Source organism: Alligator mississippiensis, chromosome 1 (assembly GCF_030867095.1).
Source record: "Alligator mississippiensis isolate rAllMis1 chromosome 1, rAllMis1, whole genome shotgun sequence".
Taxonomy (NCBI): Eukaryota; Metazoa; Chordata; order Crocodylia; family Alligatoridae; genus Alligator; species Alligator mississippiensis.
In genome coordinates, this window is record NC_081824.1 from 317645669 (window position 1) to 317665947 (window position 20279).

Consider the following 20279-nt stretch of genomic DNA (forward strand, 5'->3'; position numbering starts at 1 on the left):
CCTTTATTATAGTAAGGAAACCAACAGATAACATCTCCATGCAAAAAAGAAACCAGAAGATCCTCCATCTTAATCCCCTCATAGGTCTACCCACTAGCCAATTTATGTTTACAAACCCTTTGTTTCTATGATGTAGGCAACTATTTCAAACATTAATGTATTGAATACTGTATTAAAGGGGAAAATGTATTTTGTACTGGGACATAACTTTCCACCTTCTTTTCCAAACCTGCAAAGACAACAAATGCCACTCCAAGCAAAGACAACAATAGCAATGTATTATAAGAATTTGTAATAATTTGGAACTACTTGTTTGCTATGGGTGACTTTTTCTGATACTAACCTATAATTTAACAAGTTAAAATTATACAAGCCAAACAAGATTTTGCATTGCCAAACAGTGAGAATAGGATATTGATCTTTTGAAATAGACACTCAAGAATTATTCTAATTTTCTTATTTCAGTGAAATGTGCAGTGAACTGAACTTGTGACTGCTCGTTGTTGTTGTTGTCTTGTATTTTGTTCATTATATAGTTTACTTTGTAAAAAGGCATTCTGGAGTAATACAGTAGAACTGCTCTCCTTATGGGAAATTTCAGGGAATGAAATTTGTGTCTTAGGAGGGTTTCAGAGCAAGCAAAATGTTTAAACAAACATGTTCCCAAGCGATTAGCTGCAGAAATAGTTCTGATATTATATAGTGAAGTTTTTTAGACAAAAATAAACCTCACACAGGAATTCTAATGCCAAGTTCATTTCAAAACTTCTAAGTTAAAAAGCAAAGTGGATACGAAATATGTTCGTTAAGTAAGCTTCTAAGAATATCCTAACTGAATATTTTGAACAAAAATGTGCTTTTTCTATTACAAGTGAACTCCTACTACTGGTATATTATCAGTATATAGTATATGTCAATGTAAATAATACATTGTCCTAGAAACCGAGAGGCCTTGAGTCTGCATGTATCACTAGCAACTTGTTAAATCAGCTGCTGCATGCATTTGGCAGATGAGTTTACAAGTCACAGGGCAGTTCACTGCAAAGTGATTGTTAAAATGAGTCCGCTGTGACTTACATCTCTGGCTTTAGAGAAAAAAATGTGTTTTTAAGCAATTTTCACTCTTTTTATGACAACATAGTTAACACAGTAACAGTCTGGAGGTATGAACAAATGATCAAATTAAAGCAAGCTAGCAAGGAGCAAGGACTTACACTGAGAACAGCTGCCACACAGTAACTGTATGCCTACAATTTTCTTGTACTAAGTGAAAGATAAATGGGGCAAATTAGCCCTGTTTTATTCAGGCATATATGCCTGTGTATAGCTTTCATTTCCTGCAGGGAAATTGTAGACATACAAATAGCTGTTCCATGATAAGATTCCATCTCCTTCTAATTCACTTTAATTTGATTTCTTGTCCATATACTCCTGTGGATTTTTTTCTTTCTTGTGCATCAACAGGATTATTTCCTAAGGCCCTGATTTAAAAAAAAAACAACTAACATGCAATTTAAGCACAATTTAAGCACCTAAGAGTAATATCAGTACAAGGCCCAACTAATCATCTCTTGCCAGTAAAATTACCTAGGTATCTAAAGTTTTGCTATTGCACAGGCCAAGAGGTGCTGCCATCTTAGCTGAACTTCTTGGTACTTATCTCAGGCCTAAATCTATTTGGGATTCACAAACTATCATTGTGCCTATGACCCCTGTTGGTCCCAATCTAGTAAGCATGCTTAGAACACACCTAACACCTCAACAGCAGTAAATTCACACAGACCACTAGCCATTTAAAAAGACATAGTGGTGGAACTACCCACTTTCATATGATAGCCTAGTGCAGTGGTTCTCAACCTTTTTTGACTGCGACCCTAAATTGGCCATCAACAGGACCTCCAGACCTGGCACCACGGGGGCTGCTAGGAGCAGAGTGCAGCGGCGGTAGCGATGGCAGCCCGGGGGTGGGAGCACTGCCATTGCCCGCTTTGTGTGAGGCAGCCCCACCCTACCTGTCTGCTGCTCCCAGCAGCCCCATGTGTGTACACGTGTGTGTGTGTGTGTGTGTAAGCCCTTTGCAACCCTACTGAGGAGCCCCCACCCACCCTGATTTGGGTCATGCCCTGAGGTTGGGAACCAATGGCCTAGTGGCTTGAGCAGCTGCCCAGGAAGTGCAAGGCCTAGGTTCTACATCCTCTTCAGCTTTCCAGGAGATTAAACCCAGCTTCCCTCCCTCTATATTGCTCTAGCCACCAAGATAGAGGGTAGGAAATGTTCAGCTTCTTCAGTTGAAAATATGTGTAGCCAAAAATGTAAGATTAAGAGGGTCAGAGATAGAATAAAGAAGGGGGCAGGAGAGCTCCAAAGCTGCTAATACAGCTTTCATTAAAAAGCTAAAGTGAATGAATAGTGATAGGAAGAAACCTCAAAAGTTGCCCCAAAACAGAATTGTCACCACCTAGTTAAGATAGCTCAGCCAGCAGCGCAGCAGCACAACTGATACTCCTCTGCTGCCGATGACACTGCTCTTCCTGCTGTTGGCAGCTTGGGTCATGGGGGATCTGAGAACAGATGTAACATAAATATGAGGAGAGAAGGAATGTCAGCTCTCTGCAAGATCACAGCAAACTGGACACTGCCCTTGTATCAGTGGGCGTATGGGATCATCTCATCAATATGTTCTTTTTGTTTGTTTGGTTTTTGATTCATGTGTAACCTGGGCAGGTGGGAAAATTCACAAACTGACTGCAGGTCATAGAGGCATAACCGACTCTTTTGGTACCCTGGCCACTCTGTTGTGCAGAGCATAGGAAGGAGATGCTGCTTTGATGAAGGAGGGCTCAGAGCAAGTCCTACCTCACCTAGAGACCTAAAGACCTCTGGGTCACTGCCCCCTGGCTGTGGCAGCCAACGCAGCAGTGGTTCAGGGCTACTGCTGCCATGACTCAAGTTGCTTCTGCAAAGCAAGTTCTGCACAGCAACTTCATCAACTCCTATAGCATAGGCTCCCCAGGGCCACCATTCTGGCAGCCCCGTTAGATCTATTCCTGAGGCAGATGCCGCTCTCACACATCCTAGTTATGCCACTGGCTGACTACTGTTGTCCAGTTTCTAAAAGCTCTCGCTAAAGACAATATATATAATGGACAAGGAATAGGAGAGTTATGTAAAAATATTTATGTTTGTCTGTTCTCTATTGTGACACAAAGTTGACTTGCTATTGTGTTAATTCCTCTGATTGTACACATTTGTATTTCCCATGCTTTTTTTTTTTTTAGCCCATTTCCCTTAATATACAATAAACATTTTTAAGCTAAAATTTTCCAAGATGTTTTTCATTTTTGCACCTCACTCAATTTTTGGGGGTTTGTCAAGTTTTCTGATTTTTCAAATATTCTTTGGACCTGTAGATCCCATGAATTTTGACCCAAGGTTCTTCAAACAGGGTGCCAAAAAATGAGGTAAAGAAAATTAGTGAACAGTGCTTTCAAATATGGCTGAAAATGCATGTCTTTCTCATTGTTTCCTCACCTGATGTGGCAGTAGAGAGGTACGCAGCCCCAAACTTGCAGGAAAAGCTTAAGGCAGTATACTGCATCCTATCATTGTGCCTTGCTCTTGTGAAAAACCCAAAACTACACAAAGCAAGAGCAAAAAATGACCCAAAGGTGTTTTTCATCAACACCTATTACTTGACATTTGAGCCCTGTTTAGACGATGGTCAAATGTCTCAGGGAACCAAGTTACAGGGTGTTTCAAACTCTATATTTAGGAAGAACAACTGCAAGCTATGACAAGAATTCTCTTTTACACTTAGCTTCTAAACTGAGTTCCACTCCAGCCCTGAGCTGCACTCAGTACCATACAGGCACAAAGCACTCAAGCTATTTCAGACACATTTAAAGGATCACAGTCAAGATCTCAGCTGGTTGAAGAGGTGTCTTGTTCAGCATCGAAAGGAGGTATATATACTGACTTGACGGTTTGGAACTTTTTTATATATAAATAAATAAGCAAGCTAGTCTGACCGTGTCATTTTAAAAACTTTAAAGACCTTTCTATGAATACCTTAATAACTGGCTGTAAGGTGACTTCAATTATTATAGTGCTGTAATTATTTTAACATCATGCAATATATTAATGTGTTTAGAGCAGACTGTTGTTTCTACTGTTTTATAATCTAGGTGTAGTTTAAAAGATTTAAAACACAAAAGCTTCTTTACTACTTACTGATATCAGAAAAAGCAAGCTGAAAATTATGATCAGCATATATTTGGTAGTACAAGTAGTACACTTTTCTTTCTATCCATTGTTACAGTTGGTAATATTTGCAGGACATCAGGGTATGAGGGAGAAGTCTTCACTGTAAAATAGCAGGTGACAGTAATAGATTAAAAGACAACAATGATATGGAAAATTTACATTATTATTGTATTTGCCTGTAGTATGTAATAAGTTTGTGCATAACAAACTGTGCATAACAAAGTTCCAAGTAGGGGTTTCACCTCCTCCTTTGTACCAGTTAGGTTTCACAGTGGTGTAGTTCCTGTCAAAGTCTTTTATGAGAAAATGCCTTGCAGCCTTCTGTCCAAAACACCCATTGTACTTGCTTCCACAAGTACAGCAGGGGGTAAGAGACCAGCATTCAGTGTTGTTGTTTTTTACTTCTGCTGCATATGTACAGTACAATTATTAAAGATGGAAATTATGTTAGTATGTCTCATTGCATTTAAAGCAAATTGAATAAGAAGTCAGTTAGTCTGGACAGCTGCACATCCTTCTGTACCCCTCTCAGGAATTATTTTTAGCTACCTTTAGATAACCTTTTCCAAAAAACTCTTTCCAAAACACTGATTCCTTCTTATCAGATATTCCCATTCATGAGTGATTTCACTAGGAAGCAGGGGAGTAAGGGAATTTGTATTGCATGTCAGCTATTAAATAGCTCCAAACCAAAATAAGAGTGGCATTGCTTTCAAAGTTTGACTCTGCATACAGACCATAAAAGGTAAAAGGTAAGAGGAGGCCAAAAAGTCTCTTGAGAACAGGGTTGTGTGTGTGTATGTGCACATATGTATATATATGAGACAGAGATCAAAAGAAATTTAACTGGCAAAGGAGTTTTTAAATCCTGAGTTGATAGTGAATGTGGACTCTAATAGTCAAGTTTGCAAATCTGATCATAATGCCAGAAGTAACAGCATGTTAATAGCATAGCATTCTGAATATCTCTCAGAAATATATGGCAAAAGAAAAATGCTTTATAAAAATATATTAATGAATTGATGAAAGCTTAAATGTAGCCAGTGATAAGGATTTAGCTGTAACTTAAGCTTTGTTTCTATACCTATGATGATCAGTAGTTTTGCTAGAGGTGAATTTGGAGTACGGGGGAAGGGAAGGGAACACTGCCAGAGAAGGTTGTCTATTTTTATTCATCAGTGTGCTGTTGTCCTGATTTCTCTGGCAGTAATGAGGGCAGCATGAACTGGTAGGAAAATCACCTCCTCCAAAAGCAATCCTGAACAATTGTATCATACATCTCTCTTTAGGAATCAGTGTCTGATTGCAATCAGCTTCAACACAGACTTTTACTGAACTTATAACACATTACCAAAAAGCAACAGTAAAGCTGTTTGATTTAAAGACATTTTAAAGCAAAGATTTTATTTAATTCTTTATCCATCTATGTTTAATTATGGCCAAAAACTGGCAGAAGTGTGTAGCATTGGTTGCAGTGCCTAGACATTAGGGGTGCGCAAAACAGCCTGTATTCAATTCAGATTCGGCCTGAATCGGGGACAGTGATTCGATTTGTTGATTCGGATCACTGTCCCAATTCAATATGGCCAAATCCAAATCTGAAGATTTGATGCTGATTCAGAGAATCAGCGATTCAGCCATAGACACAGCTTTAAATATTTTTTCTAAATACCTTGAGGAACCAGGCATGGCTCGTGAGCACTGTGATGCGGGGGCAAATGGAGCATCCCACAGGAATGCAAGGGGGTCCCCAGCACAGTTGGTGGCAGACTCAAAAGTGGACCAGACACACTTCCAGTCCACTTCCAGGTCCACTGCCGAGTGCTTAGGGACCCCCCTCCCCCCTGCACACCTCTGGCTTGGCGATTGGCCATGGGGGGGACCCTAGGTGCCCCCCCAGACCCAGAAGGCACCAGTCCCTGAGCTGGGGAGCAGGGCAAGGGTCCCCCGCACACTCTGCAGTGGACCTGGAAGTAGACCGGAAGTGCTTCTGGTCCACTTCTAGGTCTGCCACCGAGTTTGCTGAGGACCACCCTGCGCTTCTGTGGGACACTCCATCCACACCACCATTTCAGCATTCATGAGCCACCTGGTACCTTGAGGTATGTAGAAAAAACATTTAAATCTGTGTCTATGACAATCATTGAGTCTCTCTGAATTGATTTGGATGGTTCCAATTTGATTCAGAGATATTAAAGGGTCTCCTGATTCGATTCGGATTTGGAGATTCGGCCACCAAATCGGGCTAAATCTCCACTGAATTGAACCGCTGACTGAAGCTCTGCACAACCCTACTAGACATACCAAGTGTGGTAGAAACCTTGACTATAATTTCATCACAGATGTACCTTTAAAGCAGACCCACAACTTTTAAAAGCACTTTTGGGTTAGTTTCCTTGCTCCTGTATTGATTTTTAATTGTCAGTAGAAATGGCTAAAAATGTCATAGATTTCATAGACTTTAGGGCTGGAAGGGACCTCGAAGATCATCAAGACCAGCCCTCTGCTTCAGGGGCAGGATGTCAGCTAGGGTCAAAGGATCCCAGCAAGATAAGCATCCAAGAGTTTCTTAAATTAATCCAGAGTAGGTGCCTGCACGACTTCTGGAGGGAGTCTATTCCAGGTCTTGGGGGCTCGGACAGTAAAGACATTTTTTCTTATGTCCAGCCTAAAATGGTCTTGTAGGAGTTTATGATTGTTGATCCTTCTTTCTCCTTGGGGTGCTCTGGTGAACAGACGTTCTCCCAGATCCTGATGTACACTCCTTATGTACTTATAAGCAGCCACCAGGTCCCCACTGAGCCTGCACTTTTTCAGGCTGAACTGTCCCATGGCTCTCAGCCTCTCTTCATAAGGCCTGTTCTCTTGCCCTCTGATCATGCGCGTGGCTCTCCTCTGCACTCTCTCAAGCTTCTCCACATCCTTCTTGAATTGTAGAGCCCAAAATTGGATGCAGTACTCCAGCTGCAGCCTTACCAAGGCCGAGTACAGCGGGAGGATGACATCCTGAGATTTACTTGAGAAGCATCTATAGATGCAAGCCAGGGTTTTGTTTGCTTTACCAGCTGTGACATTACACTGGTGGCTCATGTTCATCTTGTGGTCAGTCATGACCTCCAAGTCTCTTTTAGCAGTGGTGCTAGTAAGCGTAGCACTGCCAAGCCTATAAGTATGCTATGTTTTTTTTCCCCTGAGGTGAAGTACCTTGCATTTATCGGTATTGAATAAGGTTTGTGTCCACCCACTTACTAAGTTTATCCATGTCAGCCTGGATCATTAGCCTGTCCGCAGGTGTGGACACTATGCCCCAAAGTTTAGTGTCATCAGAGAACTTGGCCAGTGTGCTAAAAAGATAATAATAGATATAGATGTGAAATTGTTTAAGCTGTCTCCTGTTTGACATTACTATAATGCAAGAAGCATCTGGAGCCATGCAATTTATATTATATGTGGAAAGGGTTTTAGTCACCTCTACAATTTAGAACTGGCTACACCAACTTAAACCCCAAAATGATTTGCTAAGACACAATGTGTTTCAGCTTGGAGAGCATTCTTTACAGCCTAAGGTCAGAAGACACATACTAAAGGTCATTACACATACCTCTAAAGGTCATTATACTAGAAGTCAATTTTGTTAAGATTTTGTACTGACAGTTGTATAGAATTTTAAAGGCATTGTGAAGATGAGGTGAGGACAAAGCTACAGACTTTTTATGGCAGTCCCTGTGAAAAGCTTACAGGTTGTCAGGGCTTAAGGCATAGATAGACCAAAGTGCTTTTTCTTAATGCTACCTCTGGACGACAGTAAAGATCCTATAGTGAAGAATTCTTGAATGCAGTCACACTGTTTCCATTGTTAATCCTTTTCTCTTCCCCTTATTTGTAATTTTTGTCATCAGTTTAGGGCTAAACCTGGGGGATTAAGTATGCCACAAAAGTAGTTAACATCCATCCAATGCTATTTCTTATCTTTTGGTAAGATTTGCTTGTCTTTCCTTATAACAAAAAAGGCCAAAAACTTTCATTGGCCTATCCCAGATAATGTCACAAGCCTAAAAGAAGGGAGAAATAAGCAGGTCCAAATTCAGCCCAACCAGGTTACATGACTAAAACTGATAGAAGTATGCTGTTCCTGTTTTTTCACCTAGTTTTTATTGATCTAACTAGCTTTAGCTTGAGTATGATAAAGTAAATACCTCAGGATTTGGCTAGACTATTGTATATTAATTCAATAACTGATGGTATTTCCATGTCTAAAAGCAATGGTTCCTGTTCTTAATTTTTAAATAAATTCTTATGATATTACTTAAAAAAAATAATACACCCACTTAACACAAATCTTTGAAGGAAAATTCTTCTGTGGCCTGACAATTGCCAAAGTGGACTGACTATAAGAATTTAAGTGAATCTTAATTATTTGTAGTCAATACACTCCTAATTTTGAGACTTTTTAAGGGTTTTTTGAAGCAGGAGTTAAATCAGCTTCTGTTTCTCAAAAGTTTGTGAATACCATTTTTATATTTGTAAGGACCAGATTCCAGCTCAGTTTCAGTGACCCCTTTTTCTATAAAGCAAAAATAAAGGTACATTGTTTGTTGCCAGATTTTTCCTTTAGATGCTTCTTCATTGTAAGAAACAATTAACATTTTAAGAATTTCTGATCTCCTCTCATTATAGTTTTTAATGTGTAAGTGATAGGTTCATTTCTGGCTATGAAAGATTAACCAGCAAAGCTCAGGTGTTCTCACTCCCTCAGGTTTTTAGGAGGAGTAACTAAGCAACTCTGAAACTGAGACTGAAAGACAAGATGGGTGGATGAAATGGATGCCTGTCAAGAAGCAGCATGGGTTAAGTTCTAGTTTATCAAGCTCTGCTATCTGAATGTCAGAGCCTGTAACACTTTCTCATTTTGCTTGCAGGGGTAAGGCTCTTTCTTAAAAATGTCAAAACAGCCAGCTTCAAATGTCAGAGCCATTCAGGTAAGAGATAGTATTTACGTTTCTAATATAATAAAATAATAAATCTCTACATCTGTTGCTTGACAATCTGTATTTTGTTTGAATAAAATAACACAAAAGTGCTAAGTAGTGATTATTTTAGAGAGAGACAACGTTTAATCTTGGTAGACATGAAAACACAAGGATTCTGACACGAGGTTTTGCTGATGATCTAAGCAGAATAAATGATAGATTTTAAAAATAGATTTCCCCTGATAAGTTGTACTTGCGGATGGGACAACCAAACCACAGACTTTCTGTTTATATGGCCGATATGTATTCTGAATAAATCCCATTCCTGCAAACACTTGGAATTTCTCTAGGATTAGTGCCACTTTGGTAGAACAATGGGAAAGATAGTTATTAGTGTTTGTATGTTTTCCCCTCTTCCATTTTTGTACAGAAAAAAAATATCTTCAGCATTTGATTTTAATTGTATTGAGGTTCAACAAGACATTTTATGAGAGAACAAAAATAAATGGAATTAGAAAAATAAACATATTTTCTTAAGAAAAAAACACTGTTTCCGAGTTTGCATGGGATGACCATGTGCTTAGTTCTAGTGAATTTTAGTTCTTACATCTCTTTGCAAACATTAGGTGCTAGAATTTTCATAACACCCCTGAGAAGGAGGTAAAGAAAGTATTATGCACATTTTTCAGTCGGCAAAACTAACATCTTGGTGCTATTCTAGCTGAAGTCAGTTGCAAAGAGTCTTGATTTCAATGCAAGACTAAATCAGTAAATATTGTACATATTTTGGAAATTAACCTAAAGGTTAGTTTTGACATTTCTGGGCTCTCCCTGATCTAGGATTTTGTGCTTTGTATCCCCCAGATAGACGTCATATTAGATATTACACTATAAATGATCTCAGCCAAAAGGGCAATATGGCTCCTGAAATGCAAATGACAAATCCCGTTAAATACACTTTTGTAATACATTTCCCCATGATATTGATCTGAAATTTGATCTGTTTCCTCAAACCCTTAAAACAGTATAAGAAACTCAAACGGAATTTATCATGGCTGACCTACTCTCAGGTTTCCCAAGATAAAACTAACTTAGCTCATCAGGGTATTGTGAAGATTAATTAGGTAATGGTTGCACAGCATTTTGAAGCGGCAAGGCTCCATACGTGCTATTTGTGGTTATCATCAAGTATGGTTGACCCGAACAGAGTTGACTTCTATAAGCATACAAGTTACTGCACTTCGAATACAATCCTGGTGCCATTGACATTTATGGAAGTCTTGCCATTGATTTCAACAAGACCAGATTTTAACACTTTTTGCATAAAATTCCAAAAACATTTGTATTATTAACCCACAGGTTTAAGGGATTTACAACACTGATTTAAGAGCTTTAAGCACTATAAAAATTAAATATTACATTTATATTACACATAAGCCTATTCTCCAAAGTCCTTTTAATTATATTTATTTGCTTGGTTGTTACATAAAAACAGGGGTGATAATATAGTGTTTTGTAAGTTTTAAGGTTAATTTCCTTAAGGTTTCTAAGGTTAATATTGCTTCTAGTTTGTGCATAAACAGAACTAATAACATGTAATATATTTTTTAAAATTGTACCTGAAAAGTACTAAATTTAAGACTAAAAAGTAAAAGGTATTAAAAGTAACTTTGAATCACTAATGTTAGAAAAGAAACCATTGCACAGTTTGTTTTATTTCTAGTAAATGCTGTGTTGGAAACAGTTCCAGTAAGAAACCCATCCTCCAGTTGATGACTATTATACTTTGAACTTATCTCAGAGCAATGATACATCAGTTATTTTGATACATTATACATTACAGTGAGTCATGGATTATAAGCCTTTACTAATATGTACAGATATCATCAGATGCATAGCTAGGGAAATGACAGTATATACTGTGCCACAGATACAGAAATTTAGGGATCTATTCTCATGCATTAATGTGACAGGATATAACAGAAGGGGCTCTCAAATGCTGTCTACAGGAGTAGTTAACAATACATTCTGTCAATATAATTATTCTTGATTTTCCTTACAGATAAGTGCTTCCTTGGATCAGGGCTGTAGAATTCTGATAATCTTCCAGTTCCTCTTAACTTACTTTTAACATGACTATATTCCGCTGGAGCTAGAGTTTGTTCATTGGACTGAAAGAAATAGTCACGACCACATTCAGCTCTTACCAGTAGCATTCCTAAATTGGCCTTACAGGTTGTAGCAGCACAGTAAGGCTTGGGACAGGCATTATACATAAACGGGTAGAAGTGACTGAAAACCAGTTCAAATCTGTAACACAACAGGGGCAGAAACGTGCATTTCCCTGGGGACAAACAACAGTGGCAAAATATGTGCCACTGCTGCTTGTCCCTCGGAAACGCCGATGCACATGCACTCTGGTGTGTGGCACGTTGCCTCAGGTGGGGTAGGAGAGGCTGGGGTCAGCACCTGGGCTGGCCCCAGCAGCCTTACCTGGGGTCCTGAGAGCCTCCGGGGGCTGTAGTAGTGGCAATCCTGCAGCAGAGAGCCTGGCCAGCAGCTGTAGCATGGCTCCGGCCAGCCAGCCTCCAGTTTCTAGCGGTACACGCTGTCACTGTGTGTGCTTCCCCCTTTTTTTAAGGCACTTTTTTAAGGATCTCCCAGTGTCAAGCCCTGCCCCCTCCCCTCCCCCCCACTGCATATTAGCAGTGCAGGGAACACTTGCATATGCAGTATGTGCAGAGCTGCAGACAGGCCTGCGGCACTGCATACGGCATATCCATGCTCATCTGGACAAGCCCTAGAAGTTCAATACACATAAACTGCTTTTAAAATGGCTCAAACCAGTTTAAGATAAACCTGGATGGATGTAGTATCAGACTTAACTGATTTAGGTTAAATTGGTTTATTGAACGTCTGTCCCAGATCCCCTCCAGATTCAAGTTAACTCACAATCCCCCAGAATCCCAGGATGCTTTGCACCCTCTCCCCTACTGCACAGAGTGAGCAGGTTAGCCTTGGCTCAAGTTGTCTGCTCCAGCTGAGCAGAGAGGCATGCTCTTGCAACCCCCGACTTCTGGCTAAGGGCCACTGCAGGCATGTGGCTACATTTCCAGAATCAAAAGTGAGCATTTCACTTGCTTAATCAGTTCTATCTACACAGCTTAGACTATCCTGTGAAGATTGAAATAATTCAACTTTGGGCTTATTGCCCATCCGTACTTAGCCTAAAAGAGCAAGATACCTGGTCTAGATATCCTGTCTCTATGGAATTGCCAGCCAGAGAAACAAAGAAATATAAACATTTATCTTGTTCTTTCCCACAGCTGCACAGGTTTCTGAATATTCAATAGACATTGTATTTCATATTTTCAAACACATTCCTTACAAGCTCTTCCAGCACAGTTGTCAAGGAGGCTTACTCTTATTATACAATATTATTCAGGCCATTTACAGAAGTTAATTTTCTACTGGGCGAATTACCATGCAGACATTCAAGCTTTTTCTCCTGAATCAAAAATGGCCACTCCAAGAGAAAAATAACCTGGTAGAAATCACTTTTGGGAAAGTTTTCCCCAAGAGACTGAGGCCAGGTACAAACATTAATTACATTGTAAGTGATTGGAAACTAGTCTATACACATAAAAGAAGTTCAGCACACATAAACTGGTTAAAAATGTTGGAACCTGGTCTAAGATTTGCCCTCCCCCCCCCACCAAAGGTGAATGTGTGTTCTGTTCACTACTGATCTAAACTACACCACTTACAGAAAACCAAGTCACTGATATCAATTCTAGCTCAGGATTTTTTAATGTCTGTACCTAATCTGAACATCTGCTTTCACTGAGCCTGGTCCCCTTGCTCTCCTGCTACTCAGCTGAGCAACTTGGGGCAGGGATTGGAGGAGACAAGGGGAAGCCAGCCGGGTCAAGAATTGGGTTCAGGGAGACTCTGCCCAGGGTAGCAGGGCAAACTCCTTGCCTGCTCCTCACATCAGAGTTCCAGGTGTCTGTAGTGGGCAGGGACTTTGCTGGAGCTGAGTGGAGGGAGCAGCGCTGCAAGCCTCCCACCTGGCTATCACACCAGAGTCTCTGGATGAAAAACTGGCAGGGGGATTTGCCCTGCTGCTCCAGTTCCCTAGGAATGGGAGGACCAGAATAACCTGTGGGATCACCCCAGTCTGGAGAAGAGATGAGGATTAGGAGAGAGAGTGGCTGCAGATTGAACATCTCTACTGCTCCCTCTCCCAGATTCATTTCTAGTGGAAATTCTCCCATGTGGATTTGGTGCCTATGTGCATTTGGCTCTTAGTCTTCTTGTGCCTCCATTCCTCCTCTTTATTGTGGAGAAAATAGCACTTCCCTACCTTACTAGGGTCATTTTGATACTAAGTAAATTAAAGAGCCTAAAGTGTTAAGATACCATGGGTGCCATGCAAGTACTTTAAATAAGCATCTAACATTTATGCTCTCCTAACAGCCATTGGGAATTTTGTTACTGAATGAACTTCCGGAAGCAGTCCACCCTACTTGCATCCAGAAGGGAAACTGAGCTACAGGATCTAATTATTTCACTTTGCTAATTGCTGGATCCCCATTAATGTATGTCTTTAACTATAAATACTATGGTTATTTGTTTAGTCCTTCCAAAAGTCTGCAGTTCTGCTTCTGTCACAAAGTGGAGCACCTGTTAACTTTCAAGTAGATATCCCTTTTTCTTAACTGTGGCTCAGTATAAGATTCTTAGGGTTTACAGAGACTTACTGAACAATTAAACTAAAACTAAAATCTAAATAAACTACTAAAACATCTTTCAGCATTATACTTTGTTTCTACATTTCTTTGTATGACATTCCATTGGTATAAATTCAATGACAATCAAATTCATGAGTAACATCAAAATTTGAAGGCTAGTACTTATATAGACAAAAAAAAAAAAAGAAGCTAGACTTGCAAAGTTAATCAAATAGATCAAAGCACTAAGTCTACAGACAATTCTTGGAAATTAAATCCTGATAAATATATGCATTCAGTGTGTTTAAGCTTGGAAATAAGCTGCACAACTTCAGAATTGGTAGTAAGTGTGGGATTGTTCAGCCTGCTGTACTCATTACACTTAAATACATAGTTTTCATTTTGTCTCTTTAGTGCCATCTTAATATTACAGTTTTATATAAGCAATCACCACAGTTACATTGGCTAAGTATGAGATGGAAAACTTGGAGATGAAAAAGGAAAGGGGCCAAAAAAAGAATCTTTACCTTGAAAAGTCACTTATGTGGAAAAAGTAGAACACCACTGCTCCAGGGCCAACTGTGTGAAAATACTGCAGTTGCTACAGATTTAAAAGACTTCACAAACTTCCACAGGGCAATTCCTTTTTTTCTTCTTTTTGTAATTGCCATTGTATCCTTTTTGTAATTTCTTTGTGGCAAATCACACTTTCCCTCTCACAGGCTAATATCAACATCCCAATGGGAGCATTCCGACCTGGTGCAGGACACCCTCACAAAAGAAAAGAATTTACACCTGAGGTGGAAGAGGTAAGAAAAAAGTAAAACTTAAATACAATGTAGGAGAACCTCTATAGCTGATATGCTGCGCAAGCCCTTTTATCTAGGCCAGGGCTGTCTAACTGGTGGCATGCGGGCTGCATGCAGCCCAGACAGGGATAAGGTGTCATCCCTGGGCTCCTGCCTGGCCTCTGCTCTCCCATCACTCTGCAGTCACTGTCTTTGGGCTCCCCCTCCCTCTTCTATCTTGCACTGCCTGCTCCCACCCCGGTGCAGTGCAGACGGGGGAGACAAAGGTGAGCCTGGGGTCATATGGCATGCAGTGTAATAGGAGGGGCAGGCACACAGTGAGCAGGAGAGGTGTGGGGGTGCAGTGCACAGGTGCAGTGTGCAACAGTGGGGTACCTGTGTGGTGCAGCAGCAGGAACATCTGCAAGGCGTGTGGCCCAGAGGGCCCATGACTTGCTTTGGTGTGCTCATGGGTATGCAGTCCCTCCTGGTGTTTGGCCCCCAGCCACTTTGGACAGCTCTGATCTAGGCCACAGCAAAATGCCAGTCCTAGGGGCCATATCCATCTATTCATCACGATTGGAAACAAGTCACTACCTACTGAATGCATTGACTGTACTTAGTTTTAGGTTTGGTCTATATTATACAGATTTGTCAGCATAGCTAGAAGTATAAAAAAAATCAGGTAACTAAAATAGCAAAACCCCCAGTCAAGATGCAACTGTGCTGATACAAGAGGGCTTCCGCTGGCTTTGCAAATGCTTGGAGAGATGATGTAAATTTACCAGTAGAAAAAGTCCTTCTGTACCTGCATCTCCACTATGGGCTCTGGTAGTAGACCCCTGTCAGCGTATCTATGGCAGCAGCAGCTCTATAGTGTAAACAGACACTTTATTGCCCTAGGTGGCAATATAAATAAGTGCTGAGGTATGCAGTTATCTTTAGTTAAAAGGACGGCACCTACATTCAGGCATAAGGGGAATGCAAAGCTATACTGACTTCAGTGGAGCCAGGTTTTCACCCAGGATGCTTATTTCACCGTTGGTTTACAGAATGCAAGAGAATAAGATGATCCTCACTGCAAAACAACTGTGGAGGAAATCTCCGTTACTCTCTGCTATGTAGTAAAAACCTATGTGATAATCATTTTGAACCAGACTTTCAAAAATATAACACCTACATAATATTCATGAAATACATGTGAACAAAGAGATATTACATATGAAAATTATACGCTTGCAAATAAAAAAGGAGTCTTAAAAACTCCATGACTCACATACATGTTTAAATGCTTGCTTTGTACGTTTAACTGTTATTCATGTCTGTATTTTGCAAAAATATAGATGCTGAAATTTGACCGCTGAATTTTTATACATAGCCCATTAAATAACCTATATAGGAATTTATCTGAAAACGTTAATGTTAACCAAGACTAGTCATGGCAGTCACATTTATGGAGAATATTAACGTCTTATTTACTATGTAGATCCATTGTAAACAAGAACTACTCAGAGAAGATATGACCATAAGAGAGAAAAGTTTGAGAAGTGCTAGAATTTTCATAAAAGCCCCGATTCTTTTAGCTTTATCCATCAGTTCATTTAAGTAATTTTCATAATTATTTCATGATATTTTTCTCCTTTAAAACTTGTATTGTGATTTGTACCTTTTATAGATGTTGTCCTGCTTTTATTTCCCTTTTATAATGTTGGCTTCTGCATTCAGCATTGTTCAGCATAATACCCTGGAGGATAGGGGGAGGGGGGAGGGAGGGAAAGAGAGATTCTTTTTAAAGATTGCCATAAATACAGATATCCATTAACACGATGAGTGCTATTACACAATGTCATATCAAAATTATTTGCACTAACTTTTGAAGCTTGAAACTTATGCTGCTTTCTAAGGTTCTTGCAAGTTTTAGAAATAACACCTGCATTTGTTCCAACTTTACTACCTGCTTGAAGAAACATATGTAGGATCATAGGAAAGTAGAGCTGGAAGGGACCTCACAAGATCATCTAGTCTAGCCCTCTGCTCCAAGCAGGGTCGTCCCTGACTGAACCAGCCAAGTGTCTATCTGTGGCAAGTGTCTGTCTATGGTATATGCTTAATACGTGCTAGAAACTGAGGCCCAGACTATAGCCTGTTCCCCGACTCCCCTGTGCTAATGCAGGACTGACATTTCACAGGCTGCATGCAGTCTGCAAGGAGTTAATCTGCAGCCCTTAGGCTCCCCATGGCAGCTGCTCCCTTTATTGCTCCAGATGCTCCTACATCCAGGGCCTCTAGGCACCCCCTTTCTTCTCTGGCTTTCATTGCTTGCCCCCACCATAGGCAGTGCGGCAAGGCAGGACAGCACAGCTTGGTGCAGCCTGCAGCCCAGCAGCCTGCAGCCAAGGAGATGATGAGGCTCTACCTGTAGGGTGCAACAGGGTAGGTATGGGGGGACTATGGCCCCTGCTGGTGCAGCCCCCAGCTGCTAAGTTGGACAGTCCTGTGCTAATGCATTAAATCACCATTTCCATCATATGGAATGTAGCGGACTTCACAGAATTAGTAATCCTCCTCCCTTGCAACTGGGTGGCAAGTAGGGAGTAGGTGGAGCCTTCTGCCATCTTCCAAATATCCCTTTTTAGGATATACAGCACTTCAAGACCTGTATGTAATATGTTGGACTGGGGATAGACCTAACACAATTTCCACCTTCCTGAACAATGGTAAGACATTGGGGAAGACTGTGACTCCCTTAGTGTGCTCTAGGGGCAGTACAGAAACATTGATTACCCAGTCCTATATAAGGAATCACAGGACAGTTTAGGACACATCAGTCTTTATCCCCCAGCTATTACAGTCATGTAAGACATGCAATTTCATTTACTTAAAAGGTTAATCTTGTTCTCCCTCCTCATCAGTTTCTTTGAAAATCAGAGCAGAAGAATTTTTTTTGTTTAATTCCTTTGTATGCGTCCAGGTAAAAATGCTCTACTTACAGAATCTTTTTTTTTGGAATGTGGGTGGTACCCTGATCCAAATTTCTTTTGAAGAAGGTATTTAGGAGAGGGAAAAAAACAAACAAAGTGACTTTATATGCTCCATTTGTTTCCCTGTGAAAAGAAATTAAACTGTATTTTCTATTTAGTGATTACCTCACTGAAAGAATGCAACAGCTATTAAACAGAAACTAATAAAGCATGCATGAAGGCTGATGCTTGAAAAATAAAATAAATTACACAGTAGTTTGGTTTAATTTTATTCAGTTAATTAAATATGGCTCTGCTCTTTGATTAGTTGAATGTTAGATATGAGACAAAAAGTATGGGATGGATGTTTCTCTGCCAAGCCAATAGGATGATGCACATGAGTTCAGGCAACTGAATCAGGCTAATAGGCTATGTAGGAAATAAATGCTACCATGGATTTGTCTTTTCAGCTTTTCCTGTTTGTTTGGCTTTTGCAGTATAATCCATGATTCTTTCTTTCAAACAGTTAGAAGCAAACTTCTTAACAATGCTCAGTAGTTTGGACTGCATTTTATGAATGTAGCTACCAAGGCTAGAGGATATGTAGGTTTTATTCAGCAAGCTGAACGCTGGTAGGCTTTTTTATGCATGTGAAAACTGAGTGAGAGAGCATTTAGCAAGCAAACTGAGTGGAAGAGTATGTGAATTTAAAAAAAAACGTTGCTGTTTGTTCTGCTGGAAAGTCTTTTGCATGCATTTATTTAGCACCATCGTGCATCTAATTCATCTTCAGACTTTTAATAATACAGGAGGACATGTTCTAATCTCAGCTGCCCCGTGCACATTGCACACATAGTGAGGGATAATTTGAGGTACAGTTATAAACTTCATGCATTTTAAATTAGAAAGTGACCCAAAGAAGAATTTATAGAGTGGAGCATCTCCAAAATAGCCAAGGCTTACACTCTTGCAAAGACCCACATGTATTACACAATTAAATTTGTATTGCAACTGTTTTAGGGGAGAATAATTTTTTAACCTGGTCTCCCATCAAGACAGGTTCAATGGTCAGCTCACCTATCACTGCACCCAGTTTTTCCACTGTCCTGGATCCACTATTACCCATATAAAGTATTGTAGCTCCATTGTGTCTGGGACCTCATTCCTTTCTGCTTATTCAGTTTATCAGGCAAAGAAGGAGTATAAGACAACATTACTAATTAGTTATCATCTGTGACTACTGAGCTCTTGTCCTGCTTTTATCTCTACAACTTTCTGTATTAATTTGTTTATTCTCCTGATATGCATTTCCAAAATCCCTATATTGTGAGCTTACAGGGATATTGGACCGTGCATGTATATATGCAATAATATATATTTGACTACTATTAAGCAACAAAGTCTACTGTAACAGTATGCTTCCTGTATATGTATAATTACTATTATATATAATTACTATACATTTAAAGGAAGGAGACATATATACATATTGTTATGGTAGACTTCATTATTGCTTAAATGTAGTTAAATACATTTTGTTGCTTACAATATCCTTTGTAAATTAGGACTAGATTTAAACTGCAGTCATTTATATATATCTGCTATAATTGGATATGTTTGTGCCTCTTAGGTGTTCCATGTCTGTGAAGTATAATACAGCTTTACTTGTGGTAGGGCTGATGGAAAGCATATTTTAAGTAAGCATACAAAAGTGGCATATTTTAATAGGAATGCAACACTAAGACAAAATCTCACTAGGCATTTTACTTAAAAAAGACAGACAAACAACAGACTACACTCTTTACAATTAGAAGCTTGCATGCACATGAGTTATTTTTATGAACTAGTGATACAAAATTAAATTTGCCAAGCCAGTGAATCTTATAGTAGCCCCAATTGTCAAGAAATGGTGAAAAGCTGATGAGGTCCAGCAGGTCAATTAAAAAAAAATCCTTATTTATCTGCTATTTCTCCCTGAGAGGTTGAAGTTATCTTTTTCTGAGTTAAATTGAGTCATTCAATACTATATGACTTATGGAACCAATGACAAGCTACCAACAGTTTGAATTTCCAATATCAGATGTCAGATATCAAGAGAACCTGTTCCCAGTCAGTTCGCAGAGAAAAACAACAGAGAAATCTAAAAATAGTGGTGTCTAGTAAATCTAAGCAATGAACTAATTTAAGAAAAACCCATGATCCTTTAAGAGGATACTCCTTGAACAAGAGAGAGAGAATAAATCCATTAAATTATTTACAGTAAAACTATTAATTTACTGCCAGTCACAAATGATGTGCTGTAGGATAATTTAGAATCTGCACCCAAGAAATCTTAACTTCTTTGCTGGAAAACTACTCTCCAAGCAACAGGCCAGTCCAGATCAGAAGTCTTCCTAAAGGATATTCCCAGCTCAGTCATTCTCAACTGATATGCCTGCAGCACCCTGGGGTGCTGCGAGATCCCATTAGAGGTGTCATGATACCAACCCCTGTCTGAGAAGGTAAATGCTGTCTTCCCATCTGGCTCTCTGGGAATTTATGCACATACTTTTCTGTCCTGTGATG

General features: G+C 39.7%; 1 protein-coding gene across 2 annotated transcripts in view; it reads left to right on the plus strand.

The window, feature by feature from the left end:
* SMPX (small muscle protein X-linked) overlaps positions 1-20279 on the plus strand; it is a 79738-nt gene that overhangs the window by 15635 nt on the left and 43824 nt on the right. Inside the window, exons 1-3 of one of the 2 annotated variants that reach the window (XM_006263973.3) lie at positions 3754-3962; positions 9183-9242; positions 14689-14775. In XM_006263973.3, the coding sequence (XP_006264035.1) occupies positions 9204-9242; positions 14689-14775 (126 nt within the window). In that variant the 5' untranslated portion in view covers positions 3754-3962; positions 9183-9203. Of the gene's footprint in view, positions 1-3753; positions 3963-9182; positions 9243-14688; positions 14776-20279 lie in introns of those variants that run through there. The other variant, XM_059726484.1, reaches the window with a different exon arrangement.